Below are 25,138 nucleotides of genomic sequence, written 5' to 3' on the forward strand. Positions count from 1 at the left end.
CTCACGGACTGGGAGATCATGACCTGAGCTTAACCAACTGAGCCACCCAGGCACTCCCAGACTTTCCTGTTCAGGGGTTCTGGTACATTTGCTTGAAAAGCCAACCTACAGCAGCCACCTAGCATCTCTTGTGGCCATCTTCCTCAAGCCAGTCCTAGATAGGCAGATTCCAGAGCCGCAGGTGACAATCCGATGGGCTCTGGATTGGTCACCTAACTCCACACAATGACCCATAGTTCTGGCACCACATCACAGATCAAACTTGGCAGACAGCTCTCAGGTGAGGGTAGAGGTCAAGCAGATAAATCAACAGCTCTCTATTTTACAGGCATCACAATCTGATTCAATGGAAATCAAGACAGCTTTCTTGTTTTACTGGCCTACCAGCAGTCCCGGGAAAAGCTGGATTCCTATGAACATCCGCGGGGTTCCTAGATGGCAGTGTCTTTGGTATCACATACCTCAAGTAGAGTTATAGTATAACCCTTTTAATTAGAATCTGGAAGAACTGTGGCAGTCTACGTACTTCCAAGTTTTTGAAAAACTTTTCTCTTAGTATAATTTTTTTCTAAACATTATAATTCTCTTTTCTATTGGGTTGTCTTTCATTATTGACGACCGATGACTTGGGGTCTTTATTCTGAGATGAAAGACTTCTAGGCAAGACACTGATGCACAGGGAATTAGCCTGGATGTATTTGGATTACAGGAGGGTTGCTACAACTGTTTCTGATGGAAACCCTAGAGCCATTTCTGACATATTTCTTCCTAAAAGCTAGGTAAACAGAAAGACCCCATAAAAAAAGATGAGAGACTTTTTTTTAAACATTTATTTGTTTTTAAGAGACAGAGTGTAAGTGGGTGAGTGGCAGACAGAGACACATAGAATCCAAAGCAGGCTCTGGCTCTAAGCCATCAGCACAGAGCCCAGTGTGGGGCTTGAACCCATGAACTGTGAGATCATGACCTGTGCCAAAGTTGGACGCTTAACCAAGTGGGCCACCCAAGCACCCCTAGTGTTTCTAGTTTTTGAAAGAGGGATACAGAAATATAAGCCAGGGGCTCTTTCTACAGTTCACAACCTGGGTAAGAAAATAAGAAACACCACTCAACAGAAGCATAATGACAGGAGATAAATGTCCATGGATATGTTTTTCACAACACGGGTTCTTATACAAAAGTGTAGCTGAACATGGACTTTGTGGTGTTTCCATTGTATCTGAAAGGACTCTTAGAAAATACGAAATCTTGTTACTGGGTAACACTAGTGGTCCGGTTTGCCAAAGGTCCTTTCCAGTGGCACCAAGTTAACTAGTAGGGAGAGCAGAGATACCTGCCAGATAACCTTTAATCTATAAACTTACCCAAAGTTTGAAAATGCCATGGGGAATCTTAGGAATCCCACCAATCAGCCAATAGGATCATCTAGACATGCGTTCCACCTGCAGGTGCTACAGGCCATTGCTCAGACTGCCTCTCAGAGGGAGGCACAGGACAAGTTAACACTCTCCTTACGTCTGGCTTCCTGTCTTTGCCCATCCCTCTTGTGTTTTTAATCACCTGTGTCACAGGACACGTGTAAGTAGTTGGCATGTGTTAAACTCTGAGTAGAGCAAAATCAGAGTTAAAGGCAAATGTTGAACCACTTACATTCAAACACAAGCTAGTGAATGAAGAACTTTCGGTTCAAGGGCCAAATATTCTGCATTCCTGAGAAATCTGTTTCTCATTCTGTTAAGTATTTTCACATTGCACTTTGCTTCCACAAACTAAGTGGGTGTACATTTTTGAGTGTAGCTTTATCACTTCAAAATCTGAATTAGGAGAATGAAAGAAAATATGTAGTTTTTAATTTTTTTAATTTTTATTTATTTTAGAGAGAGAGTGCGCGTGCATGTGTGCACCTGGGGAAGAGGCAGAGAGAGAGGGAGAGAATCCCAAGCAGACTCCACACCGTTAGCATGGAGTCCGATACAAAGCTCTATCTCAAAAATGGTGAGATCATGACCTAAGCTGAAATCAAGAGTTGGATGTTTAACCGCTGAGCTACCTTAGTGCCCCTATGTATTCTAAAAAAAATCCATCCATGAAAAGGGAGCCAGGTGTTAGTTTCCTACAGGGGGAACGTTCTCATGGAGGTACTGTAAGGCCAAGTCGGTCCACTTCATTTCTTGCTCTTTAACAGATTCTGTGGTGCCACCGTTGTCCTGTTCAGGTTCAGGAAGCTCATTCTGAAATGGTACAATGGACATTCAGAACGCTGGTATATTCTGCATTAATAAGCCCCTTAAAACTCAAGAGTACTTAGAATTAAAACCTGTGCATTCTTAGAAACAGGCAGCATAATTGACAGAAATGTATCGTAAAGAAAGAACTAGGATAAAAAAACGTGAGGAAATATCACATGTATCGCTCACATGTGCCCTGATGTCTGTAGCAGGGAACGGCAGCACCACGACTCTGACGCCTGTGCAAGAGGCAGTGGTGGCAGAAGGATGAGAGCACAGGCTTTTGGAAGCCACTGGGATCCAAGCCCACAATTCCACCCTTTGCTGGGTTACCTGGGCAAGGTATTCAAACTCCTGGAGCCTTTGTTTTCTCTTTGGCAATGGGAGGAAAAAGGAGCCATCACCTCATAGGATAGCTATGAAGACCAAATGAGATCAAGTAAATGAGATCAAGTGCTCACCACTGTGGGGGCCATCCAATGCTCAAGAAATAGCTGCTGTTATTACTAGTGGCTAGGATCACTGAAAAGACCCCCTACGGACTCTTTTCTGGGGAGGCTGCTTTAATAGAATACCACATTTGCTGGAATATTCCTTAAGCACAAGAAATGTATTAAAGATAAAACAAAACAAACTATCCTGTCCCCAACATGCTCATATTATTATTAAGTGGCAAGCACTGAAAATGTAACATGATAGGTGAGACTTCCCTCTAGTGATGGAGCATAGCAACATAAATCCTGCAAATGACCAGTTCATATCCGGCCAGCAATTTTCTTAGAATGGTAAATCATGGGCCACACTTAGTACAGAATCTGACATATAGATTTTTCAGCATGAGATTTAATTTACATGTAACACTGTATAAGTTTGAGGTATATGACATGATGATTTGATACATGTATGTATTATGAAATGATTATTGCAATAAGGTTAGTTAACACATCCATCACCTCACATTGTTATTTAGCCATATTTTTGTATGTGTTGAGAACTTTTGATAGTTTCCTTGTAGTTTAAATTTAAATTTAAATTTATTACTACCAGGATTTTGCTTTGTACCAGAGTTCACTGACACCAATATATGTCTTTTTTTTTTTTTTTCCAACGTTTATTTATTTTTGGGACAGAGAGAGACAGAGCATGAACGGGCGAGGGGCAGAGAGAGAGGGAGACACAGAACTGGAAACAGGCTCCAGGCTCCGAGCCATCAGCCCAGAGCCCGACGCGGGGCTCGAACTCACGGACCGTGAGATCGTGACCTGGCTGAAGTCGGACGCTCAACCGACTGCCCAGGCGCCCCAATATATGTCTTTTTAATTACCTGAATTTACACCTTTTGAGGGGGGGCAGCAAAGTGTTACCCAATACTGAGACTTAGGATTTCCCACTGAATTCCACTTTGCAGTATATGAATATAGTAATGTTTTTATCCTTTAAAATTATTCAAAATAGTGGGGCCCCTGGGTGGCTCAGTCGGTTGAGCACCCAACCAGCTCAGGTCATGGTCTCACCATCCATGAGTTTGAGCCCTGCGTCGGGCTCTGTGCTGACAGCTCAGAGCCTGGAACCTGCTTCAGATTCTGTGTCTCCCCCTCTCTCTGCCCCTCCCCTGCTCATGCTCTGTGTCTCTCTCTGTCTCAAAAATAAATAAAAACATTTTTAAAAATTTGTAAAAATAAAATAAAATAATTCAATATATATAACATGATTTACTTGCAGTTTGTACGAGTATTATCTGAACCACATACATCTTGTTTTACAACATACAACATAATACTGAGATTCAAACACATCTGTACAAACTGCAAAGAATTATCATTTACTGTAACACAATGATACATTCAAACTTAAAGAGAAAGTTTGTTTTCAATAATTAATTATAGCTGACAAAGCATAAACAAGTCCTTTGCTAATGAATTATGTGATTGGCAGACAAGCAACTTTACTTAATTTCACCTTATCCGTGGTATATGTTCTGAAAAAGTGTCTTTCATTTGGTCACTACTGTCTCTTGCAATGAATGCCAAGGTTAAAAAAAAAAAAAAGCGTATGTGCTTGGAAAACAAATGCACAGTATCCTGAGGTATCATAAACCCAACCATCAATTATATGGTATACTGCAAAATGGCCTCGATTCTTGGCAGCTACTCCTATGAAAAGGCAGAGTCCTCTTCCCCCGGTTTCAGATTGGGACTGGCCAAGTGCCTTACTTTGGCTAACACAGAGCAGCTGCAGTGTCAGTGGGCTCGCTGTCAGCCTGAGCTCCAGGCAGTCTCACTGTTGGTCTCCTGCTGCTTTTGGAACCCCGAGACAGCCATGTGCAGTCTAGGCTAGTCTGCTGGATAATGAGACTTGGGCCTAAGCACCTTGCCATCCCAGCTGACGACCTGCTACCTACCAGATTATGTGACAAGTCTCCCGATAACCCAGCCTCCAGCTGGCCTGCTGGCTGACTGCAGAGCACAAGCAGATCCAGCAGGGATCAAGCTGGCAAGGACTGGAAGACCCTCTGAGCCCAGCCACAAAATCATGAGATAAACGGCTATTGTTTCAAGCCACTCTGTTTGGGGGAGATTTGTTAGGCAGCAAGAAAAGCTAACCAGTACACACATTGCCTCAGAATCACAAGACACAGGAAAAGACACAGATTCGCAAACAGGCTAGGCTACAGCCTGGATGTTAGCATGGAAATTTCTCTCCCTCAACCCCTTCCACAGCAGTGGTCCCCAAATCCTGCCATGAGCCTGTCCAGAATTAACCAGCTCCCCTCCTGTGTCGTGCCTTTGTTCAGGCCCTCCTCCCCTGCTGATACACTACTGCAATCACTTCCTTACTGGTCCCTCTGCCCAGTCATTTGCCCTCTTCTCCATGTCACACATCCTCTAACAACACTGCTGAACTGATTTTCCAAAACTCAAATTTGAGCATGGCAGATTTCTATTTTGAAGACCACTCAACCTCAGAATGAGGTTGAAGCATCGCATCAAATACTCCTCTCAAAATCTGGTCCAAGCTCATCTTTTCTGCCTACCTTAGATGACAAATATTTTCTCCATCCACAGTGAATGTCTTACCATCTCAAGCCTTCAAAACTCTGAGCCTGTGAACTTCTGTCCCCTCTGTTGGAGTGCCCTTGTCTATCCCCACTAAATTTCTGGCCCTCCCTTATGACTAGCCTAAATATTATATTCTCTCTAAAGCCCTTCCTGATGCCGAATGGGCAATCAGCCACTTCCTATCCTATGTAGCTGTTTACAACCCATTTATAACACTTACTGTAATTATTTATGTATGTTGCCTCTCTAGCACCCCAGGGGCAAGAACTATATCTGACGTTCACATAGTCTTATGGCATACAGTAGGCTTCAAAAAAATGCTTGTCGAATGAAAAAACAAAAGTTTATAAGACAGGATCTGCAGCCTTCACACAGACCTAGGTAGGAAGTCCCAACTTACCAGCTGTCGGGCTTTGGACAAGTTCCCCTCTCTGATCCTATTTCCTTACTGTAAAATAGGGATAACACTACTACTCTTGCAAGGGTGTTTCAAGGGTTAGAGATAACATACATGAAATCTCAACCTCGGTCCAAGGCATAAAACTGGTATTGAGTAAGTGACAGCTATAATTCTCATTATGCACTCTCTTTTGACTATTTTTCTAAACTTGAACTAAGCTGTGACTTATTATTTAATATGTGTATTATTCATTGAACATATTATCATCTCTTAAATGAAAATGTAGGTGGGCTTAGGTTTATTTGTTGGTCAACAGCAGTAGCAGTCTACTTGTAAGCTGTATTTCATTAACAGCTCCTCTCAAGGCACTTGGCGTGCTCTACAGAAAAAGTTCCCAGAGCCTGTTCTCTTTGTTTTTTGTTAGGCCTCTATGACATACATAGGATTTTAAATAAACATTTATAAATGCAAAACTTTTATGTTTTATTTTTTAAAAATGTTTATTTGAGAGCAAGAGAGTGCTTGTGAGTGGGGGAGGGGCAGAGTGCAAGGGAGAGAGAGAGAATCCCAACATGGGACTTGATTCTATGAACTGTGAGCTCATGACCTGAACCAAAATCAAGAGTCGGACGCTTAATCAACTGAGCCATGCAGGTGCCCTTACAAACGCAAAAACTTTTAGATCATTTATTATTACATGAGGTTCAACAAACTCCTTGCAGGACAGTTCTCCAGAGATCAGGAAAGAAAAGAGTATCGCAGGGCCCTTTTGGTCTAAATGCAAAAAAGCCAGGTGTCTTTCAAACATTTTCCAGGAAACCTAGGATAGGTGTGTATTTCAAGAGTGTGTCTCTAAAGATGTCAATCGATCAACCACAGGTAGACAAGTAGGAAATACAGAGTAAATGCCACTGCTTCGTGTTCCACTCCATCTTGTGCATTAAGGTCTCATTATCTGGTTTACTAGCTTTGGTGCAGTGGACAGAATGTGGTTCAGAAGGCTTGGGTTCCAGTCCTGGTGTGACCCCTAACTGAACTCCTCATATCAGCTCTCTGAACCACATTTCTCTACAAATAAAAAGGTCAAGCTATCCAGGGTCTTCTAGAGTTAGAGGAGTCCACAGCTTTCATTTCTTTGCCCTACTGTTTTATTTGTCCATTGATATCCTACATCTACTAGCACACTCCAGATCATACGTCTAAGCCACCATCGCTGGCACAAATTATAGCCTACCAGTGGTATTGCAACATCCTCATACGGCAGCTTGTCTTCTCGCCAGGCATCGTCAATCAAATCCAAGATCCTTCCATCTCTCTGTACCTCACTGTCCATTCTCCTGCAGCTTTGATCTTGTCAGATCTATAAGCCAAAGAGGTGACTTCTTAAACATGAAGGCTGAAGGGATGATATAATCTAGCACTAGGACTCCCCAGGCTTTTTAGCCTGGCTGTGTCTTTTGGTGTAACATCACCCTGGGAAATGGGAAAGACTCATCTTCTCATTTGGGTCAGGTGACAACTTATTTATAAGATCACAGTCTCTCCGTTCTGCCTCCCGCTCCCAGCCCTCCCCGCTGCTGAAGGATGCTTTATAGCATATATAGGACAGAAATCAGATATAGCTCAGTTGACAGACCAGTGTGACAGTGTGACCTTGTGTGCAAGGCCACGGTATATCTAGAATGTAGCTTTTCTCTCCTAATATGCATGTTCACCTTTCCCTGTTCGGGATGCCTTTGATGAATCCCTGATTCATAACCAAATCCCCTCTCTGTCCCCTTTAGCCTTTTCCTGAAATATTTCTACAAGTCTCCACCTGCCTTGGCTCTAATATTAGCATCCTTAGGCACAGGAGCTAAATGAACACGCTGAGATACTGAACTGGGCCACACCAAGGAACCAACTACAGATCTGACAGAAATCCTCAGCTGAGTTTGTAAAGGAAAACTGCCTCCCTTCTTAAAACAGTGCCCAACCACAGTTCTGAAAGGAGCACCACCAGGTGAACAAGAGTAGCAGGACCCCATGCTGCCCATTTCTGCTTTCCTTTGGGGTTCCTTCCTGATTTTTTAATGCTGTACTCCCTTCAATGCCTGGACCAAGTGGTCAAGATGTTACTTAGCTCCTTGGCCATAGCTGATTCTCCATTTTTCTCCTAAACAGCTGCAGCCAGCATGGAGAAAACCTCTGGTTTCCCTGTTTCCAAGTTTGGGCTCTGCTTCTTCATTATGGGTTATCACCCTACTGTGCTTCCTGCCACAAAGTAGCCATCCTGATGGCCTGGAAGCCAATGGCACCAAAGGCACTTCCAGTCACTCCTAGTTTCTGAGGCTATGAACATTCACACAAGGAACAATCTTTCGGGGTGGACTCCAACTCCTCCAGACAGGTCTGTGCTTGTCCCCAACAGCATGATTGCAAGATAGCCCTAATGCCTAGGTAGTAATTACACAAGTTGGGTGGGATAAGCGTTTTTGACCTCATGGTAAAGATCCAGGCAAAACTGAAGCCAAAAGGTATCCAGCTAGTTCTGTCTTCAGTGAAACAGATGAAGCCTTGATGTTTCACTCAAGAATTAATTCAGTACTACCCAGTAGATAACTCAAAGCAAGTCTAAGGATATTGACTTTAGGAAATTTACATACAGTTCCAGTTATATTTTTGGAATCCCTGTCCTGTAAGAGCCCCTTTTCCTGCTGCCATTCCTTTGCCCTTGCTGCTGTCCCCTGGGATACCCTCATTTCTCTAGTTGATCAGAACTAGTTAATTTTCCCAGTCACACATTGATTGTGTGACTTTCTGTGAAGTGTTTTTCAAATCACTATACCTTTAGCAGGCATTCTGCCCTTGAACGTTTCCTTCTTGTCCTTAGGATCCACCTAACAGGTTAGGTAGTCTTTCCAACAGTTTGCCAGGTATCCTTGTCTCCAATTAATATGTGTAAATTTTGCAGCAAGACTCAGCACATCTTTCCCAAATTTCGCCTCAATCTTTTTTTAGCCGTCCCTCTTGGAAACACCACTAACCCTGCCACACTTTCCAGACTTGGCACGTAAGAGCCTTTTTTCCCCCATCACTAACGCCTACTTTTCCTTCCAAACTTAACACTGGGATCAGCTCATCTGGTCAACATCCCATTTCCAGAGTCAGACGCTAATGTGCCTTCACTCTTCAGGGGCTGGAAGAGTGGAAAGCATCGTAGATACGCAATGTCCCACACAAGGCCCACTGTCCCAAGCATTTGCCACACTCGACAGAATCAACCACTACTACCTTCCTGAGCAAACTTTTCTTACACATTTAACAGTCCCAATGCCTGGAACGCTCTTTAGAATCCCTTTGTTTCCAGCTAACCCCTAGTCAGTCTAAAAAACTTGGCTCCCAGGTCGTGTCCCGCAGGAGCTTGTCACACTGCTCATTACATGGTTTTCCCAGACCCTCGGTGCGTCCGATCCCCGGAGCAGGGGCACGTTTTATCTCATCATTGCACTTCATCGCTCTGGGAACAAGTAATTAACAAGATCTAAGTGGGACGGCCTTTTCGCCCTTACTAGAAATGACCCTCGCAGGCCACCACCATCCGTAAGAAGCGTGGGGCGGCTCAACAGTCCCGGCTTCCGGCTCCAAGATGGATACACCAAATGTGGAAGCGGGGGAGGCCCAGAACCGCCACGGAAGTGCCTTTCCACCCGCCCACGGCGTGCACCGGGGAAAGTGATTGTGAGGATGAAGTGAAGCCATCGGCCTCCACCCACGGGAATGGGGAAAGGGCGACGCTGAGGAAGCAACGCGTCGGCGTCCCTGCAGACTAGGGGCGCAAGAAAGTCTTACCCTCGCGGGACCCAGCGCCGCACCCGCTTCTACCAGACCCCACCCTCAGCATCACGTGACCCAAGCCTTTTTCGCTCCGACTCCCGGATGTGGGTGAGCCCATTTGTTTGCGCGGAGGGGAGGTCTGGGAGGACGCACCTTCGATTCAAAAGCGAGCGGGCAGTGGGCGGGACGAACGTGGAGACAGCGGAGGCTGGACGTCGGGTCGGCGGAGACGCGCGTGCGCGCCCCCGGCCGGAGGTAACGGCGGGAAGGCTCGGGGGCGCGCTCGCGGCGGCCCGGTAACTGCTTGTGCGCTTGTACGACGGGCGAGGGGCGGGCGTGCCCTAGCCCGGAGGCAGCCCTGGCTGTGGTGGCGCCGCGGGCTGCCCAGCCGTATGGCCCGGGGCTGGCCTCCGCAGCAGCCCGCAGGCCACCAGCCCCACCTTCGCCGGCCGGGGTCCGCTGCGGCGCCCCGCCCGTCCGCCTCGCTTCGTGTGCTGTGCGGACCCGCGAAGGCGAATATGGCCCTGCCCGGCACACCGTCCGGGCCAGCCAGGTTGTCAGCCCCTCCCCCGAGGCCGGGCCGGCGGGAGGGCGGCCGGGGGGGGGGGCCGAGCTGCCGCCGAGCCCTCGTCTTCCGTGGCGGAGCCAGCCGGAGGAACCGCCGGCAAAGCCCTCCCGCCTAGGCTGCTGTACCTGGTTAGCTTCACAGCATTGTTGTGACAGGCCCTTGACGGCACCTGATGCCGGTTCTCTGATTGGGGGGGGGGGGGGAACTTAAGCAGTTTTTGAAGTAAGTTAATGTCAGCACAGGAGGTACGGAAATGTGACAGAAATCGTGAAGGACTGAAGTTACAGATTGCTCCAAACAAATCAGGGGTGGGAAATAATCATATCTTAGAGTGAGGGTTTAAAAGGGACAGTTCCTTAGGAGTACTTCAATCTTGAAGATACTTGAAGACAGGAAATGCAAGCTCAATGGTTTTTTTTTTTACGTCCCTTACAACATCAGAGAGTAAAAACGAGTCTGCTGGTAGTGACTAATCTTCATTTATAGTTAGAGTGCACTTATTTCCACAAAGTAGTTTTCGTTGAGCCTTACATCAGATTCATTAAGTTATTTTATTCCTTTAATAAAGCAGTACTGTAGGGTAGGTGCACTGCTGTTATAGTTACCCACATGCTTGCATTTCATTTTATAGCTATGGAGAGGAAGTCCTAGTAAGGATCATCAACTACATGTAACTTTCAGATATTTATATTTAAACTTACAGCTGTAGTTTAATAAAGTGTATTCTCTTATTTGAAATGCAGTACCGCCTTTAGATTTGTATCAGCTTCTTACCCTTTATATCATTATCAGTGATCAGTAGAGTAAAAATGAAATTAAAATGGGTTAGAAAAAAATTAAAGTGAAATGAGTAGAGATTTATAAACATTTAGACACATCGTCCTTTAAAAATGTATGTAGATTCAGGTTTTACAAATTATTTGTAATAAATGTATCTTAATTGTACTGAGGCCATTTTTCTCCCATTAGAAGGTGGACTTTTGCTTTGTCCTTCCCATTTTCATTTATGTAGTAGTGGTGGCCAGTTGAGACAGCATCAGTAATCCACTCTATTAGAGATCGCTACTTAAAAAAAAAAAAAGTCAACTTGATTTGAAATTCATCTGCAGCCAACATGAACAGTGGTTGCAGGGATCGAATTTATTTTTATGTTAGTTTTTTTTTTTTTCCCTCTGAAAGTTAAATTTGCTTTTTTGGTTTTATAAAACCACAATAGTGTCATCATACCTGTGGAAATTTATAAAAGTACCACGATGTCAATATTCAGTTTGGGTTGTTTTTTCCAACTGTCCCTTAAATGACTGTTTACAGTTAGTTTGTTTGGATCAAAATCTCATAGAGATCCACATGTTGCATTTGGTTGATACATCATTTAAATCTTTTTTAATAGAGCAGTTCCCTCATGTCCCTTTCTCCCCATAATAGTCTAGAGTTAACTGATTGTATCCGCATGGCATCCTTTAACATGTACATCCCTTTATTTCCTTTAAACCAGTAGTTAGATTTAGAATCGCATGGTCCAGTATAGTAGCCACCAGCCAGGTAGTTAAATTAATTAAAATGAAATCAAATTAAAAATTCAGTTCCCTAGTTTCATTATCCACATTTTAAATGCCCAATAGTCACAAGTGCCTGGTGGCTAACCTTGGAATGGTGTAAACATAAAATATTTCAATAATCACAGAAAATTCTGTTGAATAACACTAGAAGATTAGATTCAACCTCAATTTTTTTTGGGGGGGGGTCAGGGTGGTGGGGGTAAGAAGATTTCCTAGGTGGTGCAGTAGACAATCTATTGCATTAATTATCAGAGAGGCATGAAATGCCTGAGTTGTCTCTCTCGTGTTAAGATTGAGCAGTGTAATGCGTTCAGGTATTGTTAGCCCAATCCATCCATCGTGAAATTCCCTATGAGCTTTTCACTTAATGGGGAAATCTTTTCATGGATCTAGATTGCCTGTATCCATTATTGCATTAGGGATTGCAGAATGCTGATATTCTAATTCTCTCATTCCTTCAGTGTTTATTAGCTGGAAATCTTTTATGAAGAACAACTCTCCCCCACCAGCCATTTGACTACCATCAGCTATTTGAAATGTAGTTTGTACAGGAAAGGCAAGAAAAATGCTTAATTCTTTCCCTCTATTTTCAGACTACAGTAATGAGTTGGTGGCCTAGCAACCTCCAAAGGTAACCATGAGGGTTTTTGCATTTTTAAAAAAAATCATCATGGACTTGAATATATTTAAACTGTTTCAACTTACTGCAATTTTGTTTTTTGTTTTTTAATACCCAAATTTTCCTACCTTTGGGTAGTGGCATCTCCTTTAAGTTGGCTCCTGTCCACCTTGATATGGCTAGTAGCCTTTGATAATTCCCTTTTTTCTGGTAAAAGCATGTTCCTCTCTCATTTATACATTAATGGCCACCAAAAAGACCTGGTTCCTTTGAGTGGAAGATGGTATTTAGAGACCACAGCCTGGGTGCTCTTGTTGCTAGTTTGGTCAATGGCTCTAGGATTTACGATGGCCAGAGTTAGAAAATACACTTATTATCATTTATTATTTTTTAAATATGAATTTTTGAGAGAGGGAGAGCATGTGCGCGTGTGTGTGTGTGCGTGCGCACGCACACACACGTGAAAGAGGGGCAGAGAGAGAGGGAGAATCTGAAGGAGGCTCCAGGCTCTGAGCTGTCAGCACAGAGCCCGATGCGGGGCTCAAACTCACGAACTGTGAGATCATGACCTGAGCTGAAGTCAGATGCTTAAATGACTGAGCACCCAGGCACCCCAGAAATACATTTTTTAAAACAAATATACAGAATTCACACTGATTATTTACATTTTAGGGTTTTTTTGTATTTGTTCTTATATGTGTGTCTTTTTGTCTTGCTGAGAAACCACATTAGGTTAACATAATTACTTTTTTTCTTTATCCTATATTCTACATATTGGTTTTAAGTTAATGATACCAATTTTATTATTAACCATATGATTCCTAATAGTGTTTAGGATTTCTTTGCAGTTCTTTTTTATCTTTAATATATATCCCGCTTGGGCTATGTACAGTAAAACTTGCATTTTAAAGGCATATGAAACAATTTGCTATATGGTTTGTTTGCCAACTTGATATCTAGTTGATACTTGTTTCATTTTGTTTCCAATTTTTAATATTCCTTTTTTAATTTGGATTTTTTTATATATGTAACAAATTAGCTAGTTCTCAAAACAAGTACCTGTGAAACACAGATATCCAGACAAGTTTAGCTTTCATTCCTCTTTTCTCCACCCTGTTTCCCTTTGTTATAGGTATCATGTTTACTGGCTTTGGATTTATCCTTTGATAAAAACAAATGCATTATCTACTTGCTTTCCCCATCTGGTAATATATGCCTTGTAGATCCTTCCATAGGAGTATGTTATCCCTTTTGACAGCTTCATAACATTCCATTGGTGAATGAATATTCAACTAGTCTCTCTCTCGATAGGCTTTTGTGCTATGTCCTACTATTGCACATTGTGCTGCACCGTGTGTCCTTGTGCATGTGTGACTTTGTATTTTTGCCAATGTGTCTTTGGGATAGTTTCCTAGAAGTGGCATTGTTGGGTCAAAGGGTAAACGCATATTTCTCAGTTGCTAGGTATTGCCAAAATCTCTACAGAAATTATACCATTCTGTGTTCCAAATTTGCCTACCATGTATGTGAGTGCCTGTTTTTCCATAGCCATATCAGAGTATATTGTTAAACGTTTGAGCTTTTGTTAATCTAAATATAACTTCCTGTATTTTAAATTTGTATTTCTCTTACTTGTGAGACATCTTTTCATGTTTTGTTTTAACTTAATTAAGTTTTTATTTTCATTTCAGTTAGCATACAGTGTTAACATTAATTTCAGGTGTACACCTTAGTGATCGGTACTTCCATACAACACCTGGTGCTCATCACAGCAAGTGCCCTCCTTAATCCCCATCACCTATTTCACCCATCCCTCCACCCATGTCCCCTCTGGTAACCATCAGTTTGTTCTGTATAGTTAAGAGTGTTTCTTGTTATCTCTCTCTCTCTCTCTCTCTCTCTCTGTCTCTCTCATCCCTATGCTCATTTGTTTTATTTCTGAAACATAGGAGTGAAATCATATGATATTTATCTTTCTCTGACTTATTTTGCTTTGCATTATACTCTCCATCTCCATCCATGTTGTTGCAAATAGCAAGATTTCATTATTTTTTATGGCTGAATATTCCATTGCGTGTACATATAACATCTTCTTTATCAATTGTTGGACACTTGGGCTGCTTCCTTATCTTGGCTATTTAAAATAATGCTGATATTTTCATATGTTTAAAGTCATTTGCATTTCTTTTTGTGTGAACTGCTTGTTCATATCTTCTGCCCATTTTCTATAGATTCCTTCCCCTGTCTGGTTTTTATTTATTTATTTATTTATTATTTTTTCCCCTCAACTTTTAGGAAATTTTTATATATTGGATAATTTACCCCTTGTGATAAAACTTTCAAATACTGTTATTTATCTTTTGACTTTGCTTATTGGCATTTTCCCTATGTACAAGTGTATCTTTATCTACTCTGATTTCTCGGTCTTTCTTCTTATTCTTTCTGGACTTTGAGTGATAGTTTGGTCAGTGTTTTAAAATTTCATTTTTATTTTGGAAAATTTCTTTGATACTTTGTGTTTTTTCCCTTAAGTTTAAGTAGGAACCTTTCTGAGGAATGATAAGTTATATTGATTGTTTATTGGAACAGCCAGTTTATCAGCCATAGTAAATCTGACAGAACCATATGTCTTTGTAATCATAGTAACACCAAGACAGGTAAGGGACAGAGCATTGTTACCCTCCTTTAAATGAGACGTGATGGGTAGGCATAACCCTTTTATTAGTACATATCAATTCATAATTCTATCTGGAGTTTTATTTTCTTCCTGTGTCCCATTTTGTGAGTAATTTGATCTTGGGCATATACTCTGAATATTTTTCCTGAATTGTAAAATGAAGAGGTTAAGAGCCCTTCAGATCCTTTCTAGCTCTTAAATTTCAATATACTAATGAATTTCAAAGCTGTGCCTGTTATTAGCTATCCTATGTGGATTCTTTTTCCCCTAAGACTTTTAGTGTCTTTTCTCTGTTTCCCACCCTGCATTTCCTTTAACTCTCCTATTCTAGATTTCACCACTTTAAAACAGCCTTTATTCCAAAGAAAAGTTGTAATTAATAACTTAAAAAGAGTTAACCAGGGGCGCCTGGGTGGCGCAGTCGGTTAAGCGTCCGACTTCAGCCAGGTCACGATCTCGCGGTCCGGGAGTTCGAGCCCCGCGTCAGGCTCTGGGCTGGTGGCTCGGAGCCTGGAGCCTGTTTCCGATTCTGTGTCTCCCTCTCTCTCTGCCCCTCCCCTGTTCATGCTCTGCCTCTCTCTGTCCCAAAAATAAATAAAAAACGTTGAAAAAAAAAAAAAGAGTTAACCATTAATAGCTTATGTCTGTTGATGTCTTGGTCTAACTGCAGAAATGACCATTGTAGAGCTACACCGTTTCCATTTAACCACATTTAGCATTTTATGTTAGTGGCAAGGAGTAGCAGATGATCAAACAGTAATTAAATTGGTATTTAATATTATGAACCAAGGATATCTAACTTTATATCATTATCACGTGGCACAGGCAAAGAAGAAAGCAAAGTGACATAGTACCTAGAGTTGAATGAAGCTCAGTTTGGCTAGCAAGGAATCAGTGATCTAGCCATGAGAAACTCAAATTAGAAAAGTCCATAGAAAATCTGGGTCCTTGCTGTTTACCTGATCCCAAGGAATGAGAACTGATGGTGTTTGGCAGCTATTCAAATAGATGGTGAAGGTATTGGTAAAGAAACACACTAGTAAGATTATTTTCCACAGAGAAGGTTGATGGTTCCCCCACTCCACCATCATCCATTTTTTTAAAACAGAAATGTCTTTGTTTTAGTCTTAAACCATTTTTACTTCTGAAATGGCAGTTTTCCCAGATGTGGACTATTTTCATTATTGTGTTACTGCCATCTGGTGTCCATGGTGTTGAGCTTGCATTTTTCCTGTATTCAGACTTTTTCGTTTGGTTTCATTTATTGCCAGTAAGACACTATTAAAGCAAAAGAAGATATGAGGGTATTTTTAGATCTGAAACTGTAAAATATATAAACACTGCACATTGGTTGGGACTTGGGAGTCACACTGCCTAGGTTTGATCCTAGGACTATAATTTGTAGTTTACTGTAGTCAAGATAGCCTCAGTTTCCTCAAAGTAGTAGTATCTTTTATGAGCGTTGTGAAGAATGAATTTGACTGTATATACAACACAGAACAATTGAGCATTCAATGGCTGTTACCTTCTGTTATAAATATTGTTAATTATTAATAATATCCAGAAAATGTTAATGTATATTAGTAAATGTGTATTACTAATACATTAATGTTTAAGAATTGTGACCTAAAAAAGTATAATTTTACTGATCATAATTTTGAATAACTGTAGTAGCACTGTCCTTAGGAATAGCTCTTTCTTTCTTTTCCTTTTTTTTAATTTTTTTATGTTTAGTTTTGAGAAAGAGAGAGAGCCCATGAGCGAGCAGGGGAGGGGTAGAGAGAGGGAAACACAGAATCTGAACAGACTCCAGGCTCTGAGCAGTCAGCACAGACCCCAGTGCGAGGCTCAAACTCACAAACTGTGAGATCACGACCTGAGTTGAAGTCAGACACTTAACTGACTGAGCCACCCAGGCTCCCCAGGAATAGCTCTTTCTTACAGATTTAATAAATACCCGTGTACGGTAGTCAAGAGCATGCTACTTACAGTGCACATTTGATGGGCTATTAGAATCCCATGAAACCTTGGAGATGATAGTTCATACCCCCTCATTTTACAGATGCAAAAACTGAAGTCCAAGGACACAAAGCTGCCTAGTTACAGAGCAGGGCTATATCTTGGGTTTTCATCTACATGGTGCTATGTGAACTATGCACTGCCTCTCAGCTCCCCAGAGGGGAATAAAACATGGAATGTAGTTATACTGTAATTAACCATATGATGGTTTGAAAGAAAGTGGATTAGAACATGACATTCTTTTTCTTTAGGTTTTTATTTTATTTAATGTTGGTGTAATATAATGGGAAAACCAACTGGAGAAAAACCCTCTCTGCCATATTTGTGCACAAATAGTTAGTTTAATACTCCTGTTAGTAACTTTAGAAATAAATGCAAATAACATGCAGTAGTTGTATTTTCCAATCTTTCATTCCTCTCTGTGTCTCCAGGACACCCTGTTTTCGCCTCTGTCGGTACATTTGTCACACGGGGGGATCATTTTGGGTTTAATTTTTTCTTTCTCAAACTGGACTATTAATTCCTTGAAAAGGACCATTTCTTTCATCATTATGTACCTGTGGTTAGTACAACACTGAATTCTGTGTTAAATGAAGGAATCCCCTTCTCTTGTCTTTATAATAGATGAGGCGTTAGTACAAAGGGGCAGAACCTCCCACCACAGCCTTTGAGAATTCCGTAAAGACTAATTCAGGGTTGAGCCTTTGAAGGGTTAAGGAAGAAAAGTAGTTCCTCAGGAATGAGAAGTGGTTTGACATTGGTTAATAGTTTTGTAGAGGTGAAGAAACCTACAACAGGTACTTCTTATTGGCAGGCACTTCCAAATTTAAGGGTAATCTTTCCCCTGTCCTTCTCACCTTTCTTTCTTTATGGTGCATCTTTACCTTTCTATGGCAGTCTGTTCTGTCTCCTTCCGTTCTTCTCTGCTAGACTCTCCTCTGCAGTTCTCCAGCTATGACCAGGTTGCACAGAGGGATAGGGAAAAGGGAGGAGAGTTGTGATAAGTTCAGCCAAAAGCATCTAGCATTTGCCATCTGAAATGCTACACTAAGCTCTGGAGCTGCAGAGGTGAATAAAATTCATTTTCTGCCCTTAAGGGTTAAATAGTAAGGAAAAAGTGTGCAAAAATCTCATTCCCTGTGTAGTGTAACTCCTGTGAAAGAGCCCTTAAGGACTTGCAGTGGGGGAAGCACAGAGGAGGGAGGACCCGTGGGGCTGCCTTTTGAGGGAAGGGAAGGTGTTCTGGGAAGCCTCACAGGCCTGCCATTTCAAGGGTGGGTAGGATCTCTCGTGATGGACCAAGAAGTTCAAGCTCAGGGCATTTAACCTTTTTATAGTATCAGTCTCTCTCTTTTTTAAAGGGCAGCGATCTTTACCTCTGTTTCTTTTTCTTTAAGTCTTTTCATTTATTTTGAGAGAGAGAGAGTGTGCCTGCATAAAAGGAGGGCTAGAGAGGGAAGGAGAGAGAGAGAGAGGGAGAATCCCAAGCAGGCTCTGTACTGTCAGCTCAGTACCTGATGCAGGGCTCAAATTCACAAACCCCGAGATCATGACCTGAGCTGAAACCGAGAGTCAGATGCTTAACTGGCTGAGCCACCCAGGTACGCCAATATCACCTTTTTATAATATCTCTTTTTTTAAAAAAATAAAGGTATACTTTTCCTCTGATGTGTGTGACCCCTGATTACTTCCTCTCATTTTGTGAGGGTCTTTGTTGTTAGTGTCCTTCTGGGGCACAGAGCTGGTTCACAGGAATACAACAATAAGGTATGATTTCTATCATGTGGGAAGACTGTCAGTAGCATTCAGATCATTGTAAGTCATTTTCTCGTAGTCTGAAATGTATTTGGTCCTAATATTTCTTGAAGGGATATTCCTGGACTGCTTCTACACCCATCCTAAGAAGTGGCTGCATTTTCTCATTGTTATTTGTTATTGTATGTTTTCTTTCATATTCTTAGGTTTATTAGTTGGAATGTTAGAACTTGAAAAATGAATTTTCTCCTGACTGATTGTTTTTGCTTTCCCAGTTGCCAAGACAAAGGGGATTTGGCGATGGAGGCTTTGTTGGAAGGAATGCAAAATCAGGGACATGAAGGGTAAGATTGCTTTTGACCTTAAGCTCCTCACTGAGTTTAAAAAGCGTATCCAAGTTATCCCTCTATTTTGTGCTTTGGCTACAGAAGCAAAAGTGCTGAGCAAAAGCCCAGTTGATCCGTGTCATGTTTGTGGACGGCATCTCTCTTTGGGGCGTTGGCCTCATCTCAGTAGTGAAGCCAGTGAAGCTGGCTACTTGTTTTCATCCCCCTCTAAATTTTCTCCTCCCCAGAAGCAAACGTAGAAGTTCAGCAGTTTTGTACACTAAGAACAAATGCTTAAAAAAGTGTTTAAGCCTTAGTGATGATAGCTGTCTGTGGCCATTCCTGGACACCTGTTTGAACCCAGTGCACCTATCTATGTTTACTTCTTTTTCTGCCTCTGTAATATCCGGCACCTCCTGTAACTGTGAAGGATGTCAACAAGTTTACAGTAATAAGGCCGGCTGCAGGAGGTTTCTAATAATAAGGCGGGAAGAAATCATTGAAATAAACCTGGCTCAACGATGAATTTCTTGAAACAGCTCTTAAAATTGTATTATCACCTTCCCACTAGCCTACTCACTTCCAAGGCTTTTTATTTTGGTTAGCTAAGAATGTGACAAGCTCGCCTGGATTCTTCCTGATAGCTCTCCTAAAACATTACAGAAGAGCTACTTGTTGGTCATGGAAGCCCCGCTCACAAGCCAGACTTAAACATCATCTCGTGTTTGAACAAACGATTTAGGCTTTAGGGTTGGCTATGAGAGGAAGACAGAACATGCAGTGGAGTAAGTAATCATCTTAATATGAACATTAAAAGGAAAAGCTCGAAAGTCCTTTTCTTTGCTTCTAATAATTTCTTTACTGACACTGTTCCACCTCAGGTGGGTTTATGTCTGCTACGTTTTTACACGCGAAGGATAAGTCATGGGCATATGATCTTATTTACAGGGGATTTTTGACATCCTGTGAAGCAGAACTACAAGAGCTCATGAAACAGATTGACATAATGGTGGCTCATAAAAAATCTGAATGGGAAGGGCAGACACATGCTCTTGAAACTTGCTTGGGCATCCGTGAACAAGAACTGAAGGCTCTTAGGAGTCAGTTGGACATGAAACACAATGAGGTAAAGCCGTTGATTCACTCCTCTTTTTGATATTTTGACCTTGGCTTTTGTATTAAATATATTTCTAAAATATTTGTTGAAGAAAGCATTTGTGTGTTGTTTCTGTATTACTTCAGTGGTTTCTTTTAGAAGAAAAATTCATTGTGAAAACATGTAAGAATATTAATATTTATTTCAAGGATCATGTTACTTTGGTCACATAGAGCATATAACCTCTTAAAGAATGTGCAAAGGATGTTACACGATCTTTGTATAACTGTCATCCTATTACATGTTTGTATTATCATTCACCGAGTTTAGCGAACGTTGTTTTTGGCCTCATTGTATGACTAGTGTAAAAAAGTTAAGCCCAGAATTCAATAATTTGCCTCTCTGGGTTCCATTTGAAAAATCCAGAAAAACTTAAAGTTTTTTTTTTCTCTGCCCTTGTTGAAAATTAGGGGAAAAGAAAGGAAAGAGGAAAATAAAAATTCCTTGCAATCCCACCACCACTAGTTATTGGTGATTTGGGGGGAAAGTTTTATAATGTTTGTTGATTGACTTCCATAGTTTAGCTGGTACAGTAAAAAGAAGAACATTAAATATTAGAAAGGAAGCAGAAAGCACTTCTAGGCCCAAGAAATGCCTATAATGTCTCGCATGAGTGTCAATCTGAGAAGGATTGCAAAAGTTGTAGGAAGGGCCTGGCCCCAACCCTGACTCTGATGAATTTTCCCACCAGCAGGATCACCCATGTATGAGTGCTGTTACTCAGTTTATTCAGGAACACTCCCGTGAGGGTATACACTGAGATTGTGATGCTTTTTTTTTTTTTTTTTAATGTTTGTTTATTTATTTTGAGAGAGAGAGAGAGAGAGAGAGAGCATGCATGTGAGTGGGGAAGGAGCAGAGAGAATGGGGGAGAGAGAATCCCAAGCAGGCTCCATGCTGTCAGCACAGACCCCCAGTGTGGGGCTCACCCCCATGAACTGCAAGATTGCAACCTGAGCTGAAGTCCAGAGTTGGATGCTCAACCACCTGAGCCACCCAGGTGCTCCAAGATTATGATTCTTTTGATGACAATTATCAAAAGTATTTTAGAAATGTTTCACGTAACAAGGAAAGAATTAGGCTTGATATAAAGTGGTTTATGCTTGTCAAGGGAGTCTGTCAGTGGTTGGCCATTTGCACTTTGGGTCAGAGCGGTACAGAGTAATATTGGCCATGTCAAATTCAGTTTTCTGTGAAAGCCATTTGCTAAGCTGGAATGTATTTTAAAATTTGGTAGAACTTTGAGAATGTATTTTAAAATTACACTTAATGCAAACACGTAGAAGGTGGTGAAAAAGTATATGGGATGGTAATTGTATTTGATTTTTTTAAACACTGTAATTTAGGTAGGGTCAATGCTCCTTGTCTGGTAAGCTACTTTAGCTACCACGTCTTTATTTCTCCTAGGGCAAAACAAAAGTAGTTTTGTTTAGTAAGTTAAATTGATTGTGGTTTCCTAGCTAAGAAAATCACCGTATGTACACATAGGTATCTAAGTCATTTATTTTGTGAGAAACCCATTAAAGAAATTCCTGTGTGTGTGATTTTGAGAATATTTAGTCACTCTGAGGCTGTTTAAACTTATTCCTGTAGCTTAGTTTTGATGTCAAGGGCATTATTGCCGTTACTTAGTACCTCAAAAAGAAATTAAAGGGATTGAATGGATAGGTTCCATGGTAAGGATTTGAAGATTACAATTCTGGCCTGGGGACATAAAAGAAATTTAGAATTGTAGCTGTCTGGTCAATTTACTGCTTCATTGATTGGGCTGCTGAAAGTTGATTAAGTTTCTAGAAGTAAAGTGCTTTTACCAAATTCTAGTAATGAGAATCTATCCCATAGAGTTCGTCTGTGAAATTGTGTTGGTATTAACGTGTTTATAATCTGCTTTGATATAAGAGTTAGAAAATAGGACTTTAAGTTTTTGTCATTCTTATTTGTTTGAAAGTTACAGGCTTAGAAGCAGCCCTATGGTGTGAACAAGTGCTACCCAAATGACAGGTGCGTGTTGAGATACAAAACTTTCACCAGAATGGACATCAGCACGTTGCATCATTTACTTCTTAGAACGTTTCGCTACATAAAAAATGCGAGTTACACTAAACAGTGTGTTTGGTGACATAATTGCTTCACATTCTGCCTCAAGCTCCTTATCTTGTGCTGGATTGCTGTAGTGACCAGCTCCAGCCTGTGTGTGCATGCGTGGTACTTGGAGGAATACTAGTATAAACAATTCATTTTGTAAGTGAGTGCTTTATGTGTTTTCTGATTACACTGTTGGGATTGGGTTGTTTGTTTTTTTTAATTTATTTATTTTTATTATTTTTATTTTTATTTAAGAGAGAGTGTGGGCAAGCTGGGGAGGGGGCAGAGGGAGACAGAATCTTAAGCAGACTCCACACTCAGTGTGGAACCTGATGTGGGGCTCAATCCCATGAACCTGGAATCATGACCTGAGCTGAAATCAAGAGTTGGACGCTCAACTGACTGAGCCACCCAGGTGTCCTGGGATTGGGTTGCTGTTTTGGTTTTGGTTTTGGTTTTTAATTTTATTTAAATCCAAGTTAGTTAATATATAGCATAATAATGGTTTCAGGAGTAGAATTTAGTGATTTATCCCTTACATATAACATCCAGTGTTCATCCCAACAAGTGCCTTCCTTAATGCCCAACACCCATTTAGTATATCCCCCCACCCACCAACCCTCTAGCAACCCTCAATTCTCTATAGTTAAGAGTCTCTTATGGTTTGCCTCCCTCCCTCTCTGTTTGTAACTATTTTTTCCCCTTCCCTTCCCCCATGGTCTTCTGTTAAGTTTCTCAAGTTCCACATATGAGTGAAAACATATGATATCTGTCTCTCTGACTGACTTATTTCACTCAGCGTAATACCCTCCAGTTCCATCCATGTTGCTGCAAATGGTAGGATTTCATTCTTTCTCATTGCCGAGTAGTATTCCATTGTATATATAAACCACATCTTCTTTATTTATTCATTAGTCGATGGACATTTGGGTTCTTTCCATAATTTGGCTATTGTTGGTAATACTGCTGTAAACATCAGGGTGCATGTGCCCTGTCAAATCACCATTTTTTTATCGTTTGGATAAATGCCTATTGTAATTGCTGGGTTGTAGGGTAGCTCTATGTTTAATTTTTTGAGGAACCTCCGTACTGTTTTCCAGAGTGGCAGCACCAGTTTGCATTCTCACCAGCAGTGCAAAAGTGTTCCCCTTTCTCTGCATCCTTGCCAACACCTGTTGTTTCCTGAGTTGTTATTTTTAGCCATTCTGACAGGTGTAAGGTGGTGTCTCATCGTGGTTTTGATTTGTATTTCCCTGATGATGAGTGATGTTGAGCATCTTTTCATGTCTCTGTTAGCCATCTGGATGTCTTTGGAAAAGTATCTGTTCATGTCTTCTGCCCATTTCTTGACTGGATTATTTGATTTTTGGGTGTTGAGTTTGATAAGTTCTTTATAGATTTTAGATAATAACCCTTTATTAGATTTGTCATTTGCAAATATCTTCTCCCATTCCATCTGTTGCCTTTTAGTTTTGTTGATTGTTTCCTTTGCTGTGCAGAAGCTTTTTATCTTGATCAGATCCCAATAGTTCATTTTTGCTTTTATTTCCCTTGACTCTGGAGACATGTGTAGTAATAAGTTGCTACAGCTGAAATCAAAGAAGTTGTTGCCTGTATTATTCTCTAGGACTTTGATGGTTTCCTGTCTCACATTTAGGTCTTTCATCCATTTTGAGTTTATTTTTGTGTATGGTATAAGAAGGTGGTCCAGGTTCATTCTTCTGCATGTCGCTGTCCAGTTTTCCCAACATCATTTGCTGAAGAGATTGTCTTTTTTCCATTGTATAATCTTTCCTTCTTTGTCAAAGATTAGTTGGCCATACATTTGTGGGTCCATTTCTGGGTTGTTTATTCTGTTCCATTGATCTATGTGTCTGTTTTTGTGCCAGTCCCATACTGTCTTGATGATTTCAGCTTTGTAATACAGCTTGAAGTCTGGAATTGTGATGCCTTTGGCTATTTGGGGTCTTTTGTGGTTCCATACAAATTTTAGATTGTTCTAGCTCTGTGAAGAATGCTGGTGATATTTTGATAGGGGTTGCATTGAATGTGTAGATTGCTTTGGGTCATATAGACATTTTAACAATATTTGTTCTTCTGATCCATGAGCATGGAATGTTTTTCCATTCCATTATTTCTTCTTCAATTTCTTTCATAAGCTTTCTATAATTTTCAGTGTACAGATCTTTTACTTCTTTGATTAGGTTTGTTCCTAGATATTTCATGGTTTTTGGTGCAATTGTAAATGGGATTGATTCCTTGATTTCTTTTTCTGCTGCTTCATTATTGGTGTATAAAAATGTAACTGATTTCTGTATGTTGATTTTATATCCTGTGACTTTTCTTAATTCATGTATCAGTTCTAGCAGTTTTTTGGTGGAATCTTTCAGATTTTCCATGTAGAATATCATATTGTCTGTGAAGAGTGAAAGTTTAACTTCTTCCTTGCTGACTTGGATGCCTTTTATTTCTTTTTGTTGTCTAATTGCTGAGGCTAGGACTTCCAACACTGTGTTGAACAACAGTGGTGAGAGTGGACATCCCTGTCACGTTCTTGACCTTAGGAGGAAAGCTCTTAGTTTTTCCCCACTGAGGACGATATTAGCTGTGGGTCTTTTGTATATGGCCTTTATGATCTTGAGGTATGATCCTTCTATCCCTACTTTCTTGAGGGTTTTTATGAAGAAATGATGCTGTATTTTGTCAGATGGTTTTTCTGCATCTGTTGAAAGGAGCATGTGGTTCTTTTTCTTTTATTAATGTGATGTATTATGTTGATTGATTTGCAGATATTGAACCACCCCTGCATCCCAGGGATAAATCCTACTTGATTTTAATATGTTGTTGGATCCAGTTTGCTAGTATCTTGTC

The 25,138-nt window shown here is 41.0% G+C and overlaps 2 protein-coding genes across 9 annotated transcripts in view; one reads left to right on the top strand and one right to left on the bottom strand.

The window, feature by feature from the left end:
* Positions 1-1,851: 1,851 nt before the first annotated feature.
* ANAPC13 (anaphase promoting complex subunit 13) lies at positions 1,852-9,633 on the bottom strand. Its single transcript, XM_040480243.1, has 3 exons — positions 9,519-9,633; positions 6,922-7,047; positions 1,852-2,231 (listed from the first exon to the last, which is right to left on the bottom strand). The coding sequence occupies exons 2-3, from the start codon at positions 7,018-7,020 to the stop codon at positions 2,106-2,108; spliced, it is 225 nt and encodes a 74-aa protein (XP_040336177.1). The 5' UTR covers positions 7,021-7,047; positions 9,519-9,633; the 3' UTR covers positions 1,852-2,105.
* CEP63 (centrosomal protein 63) overlaps positions 9,505-25,138 on the top strand; it is a 63,241-nt gene continuing 47,607 nt past the window's right edge. For 2 of the 8 annotated variants that reach the window (XM_040480240.1, XM_040480242.1), the window contains exons 1-3: positions 9,829-10,056; positions 18,976-19,044; positions 19,975-20,152. In XM_040480240.1, the coding sequence (XP_040336174.1) occupies positions 9,896-10,056; positions 18,976-19,044; positions 19,975-20,152 (408 nt within the window). In that variant the 5' untranslated portion in view covers positions 9,829-9,895. Of the gene's footprint in view, positions 9,612-9,650; positions 9,759-9,820; positions 10,057-12,223; positions 12,262-18,975; positions 19,045-19,974; positions 20,153-25,138 lie in introns of those variants that run through there. The other 6 variants (XM_040480237.1, XM_040480235.1, XM_040480238.1 and 3 more) reach the window with 6 other exon arrangements.

The sequence above is a fragment of the Herpailurus yagouaroundi genome, unplaced genomic scaffold (assembly GCF_014898765.1).
Source record: "Herpailurus yagouaroundi ecotype Mexico unplaced genomic scaffold, PumYag 159, whole genome shotgun sequence".
Taxonomy (NCBI): Eukaryota; Metazoa; Chordata; class Mammalia; order Carnivora; family Felidae; genus Herpailurus; species Herpailurus yagouaroundi.

Coding starts and splice junctions, on each gene's coding strand:
- ANAPC13 (XM_040480243.1), bottom strand. CDS start 7,020: ATGGACAGTGAGGTACAGAGAGATGGAAGGATCTTGGATTTGATTGAC. Junction 2,232..6,921: donor AGGATGTTGCAATACCACTG/GTAGGCTATAAT, acceptor GTACCATTTCAG/AATGAGCTTCCTGAACCTGA.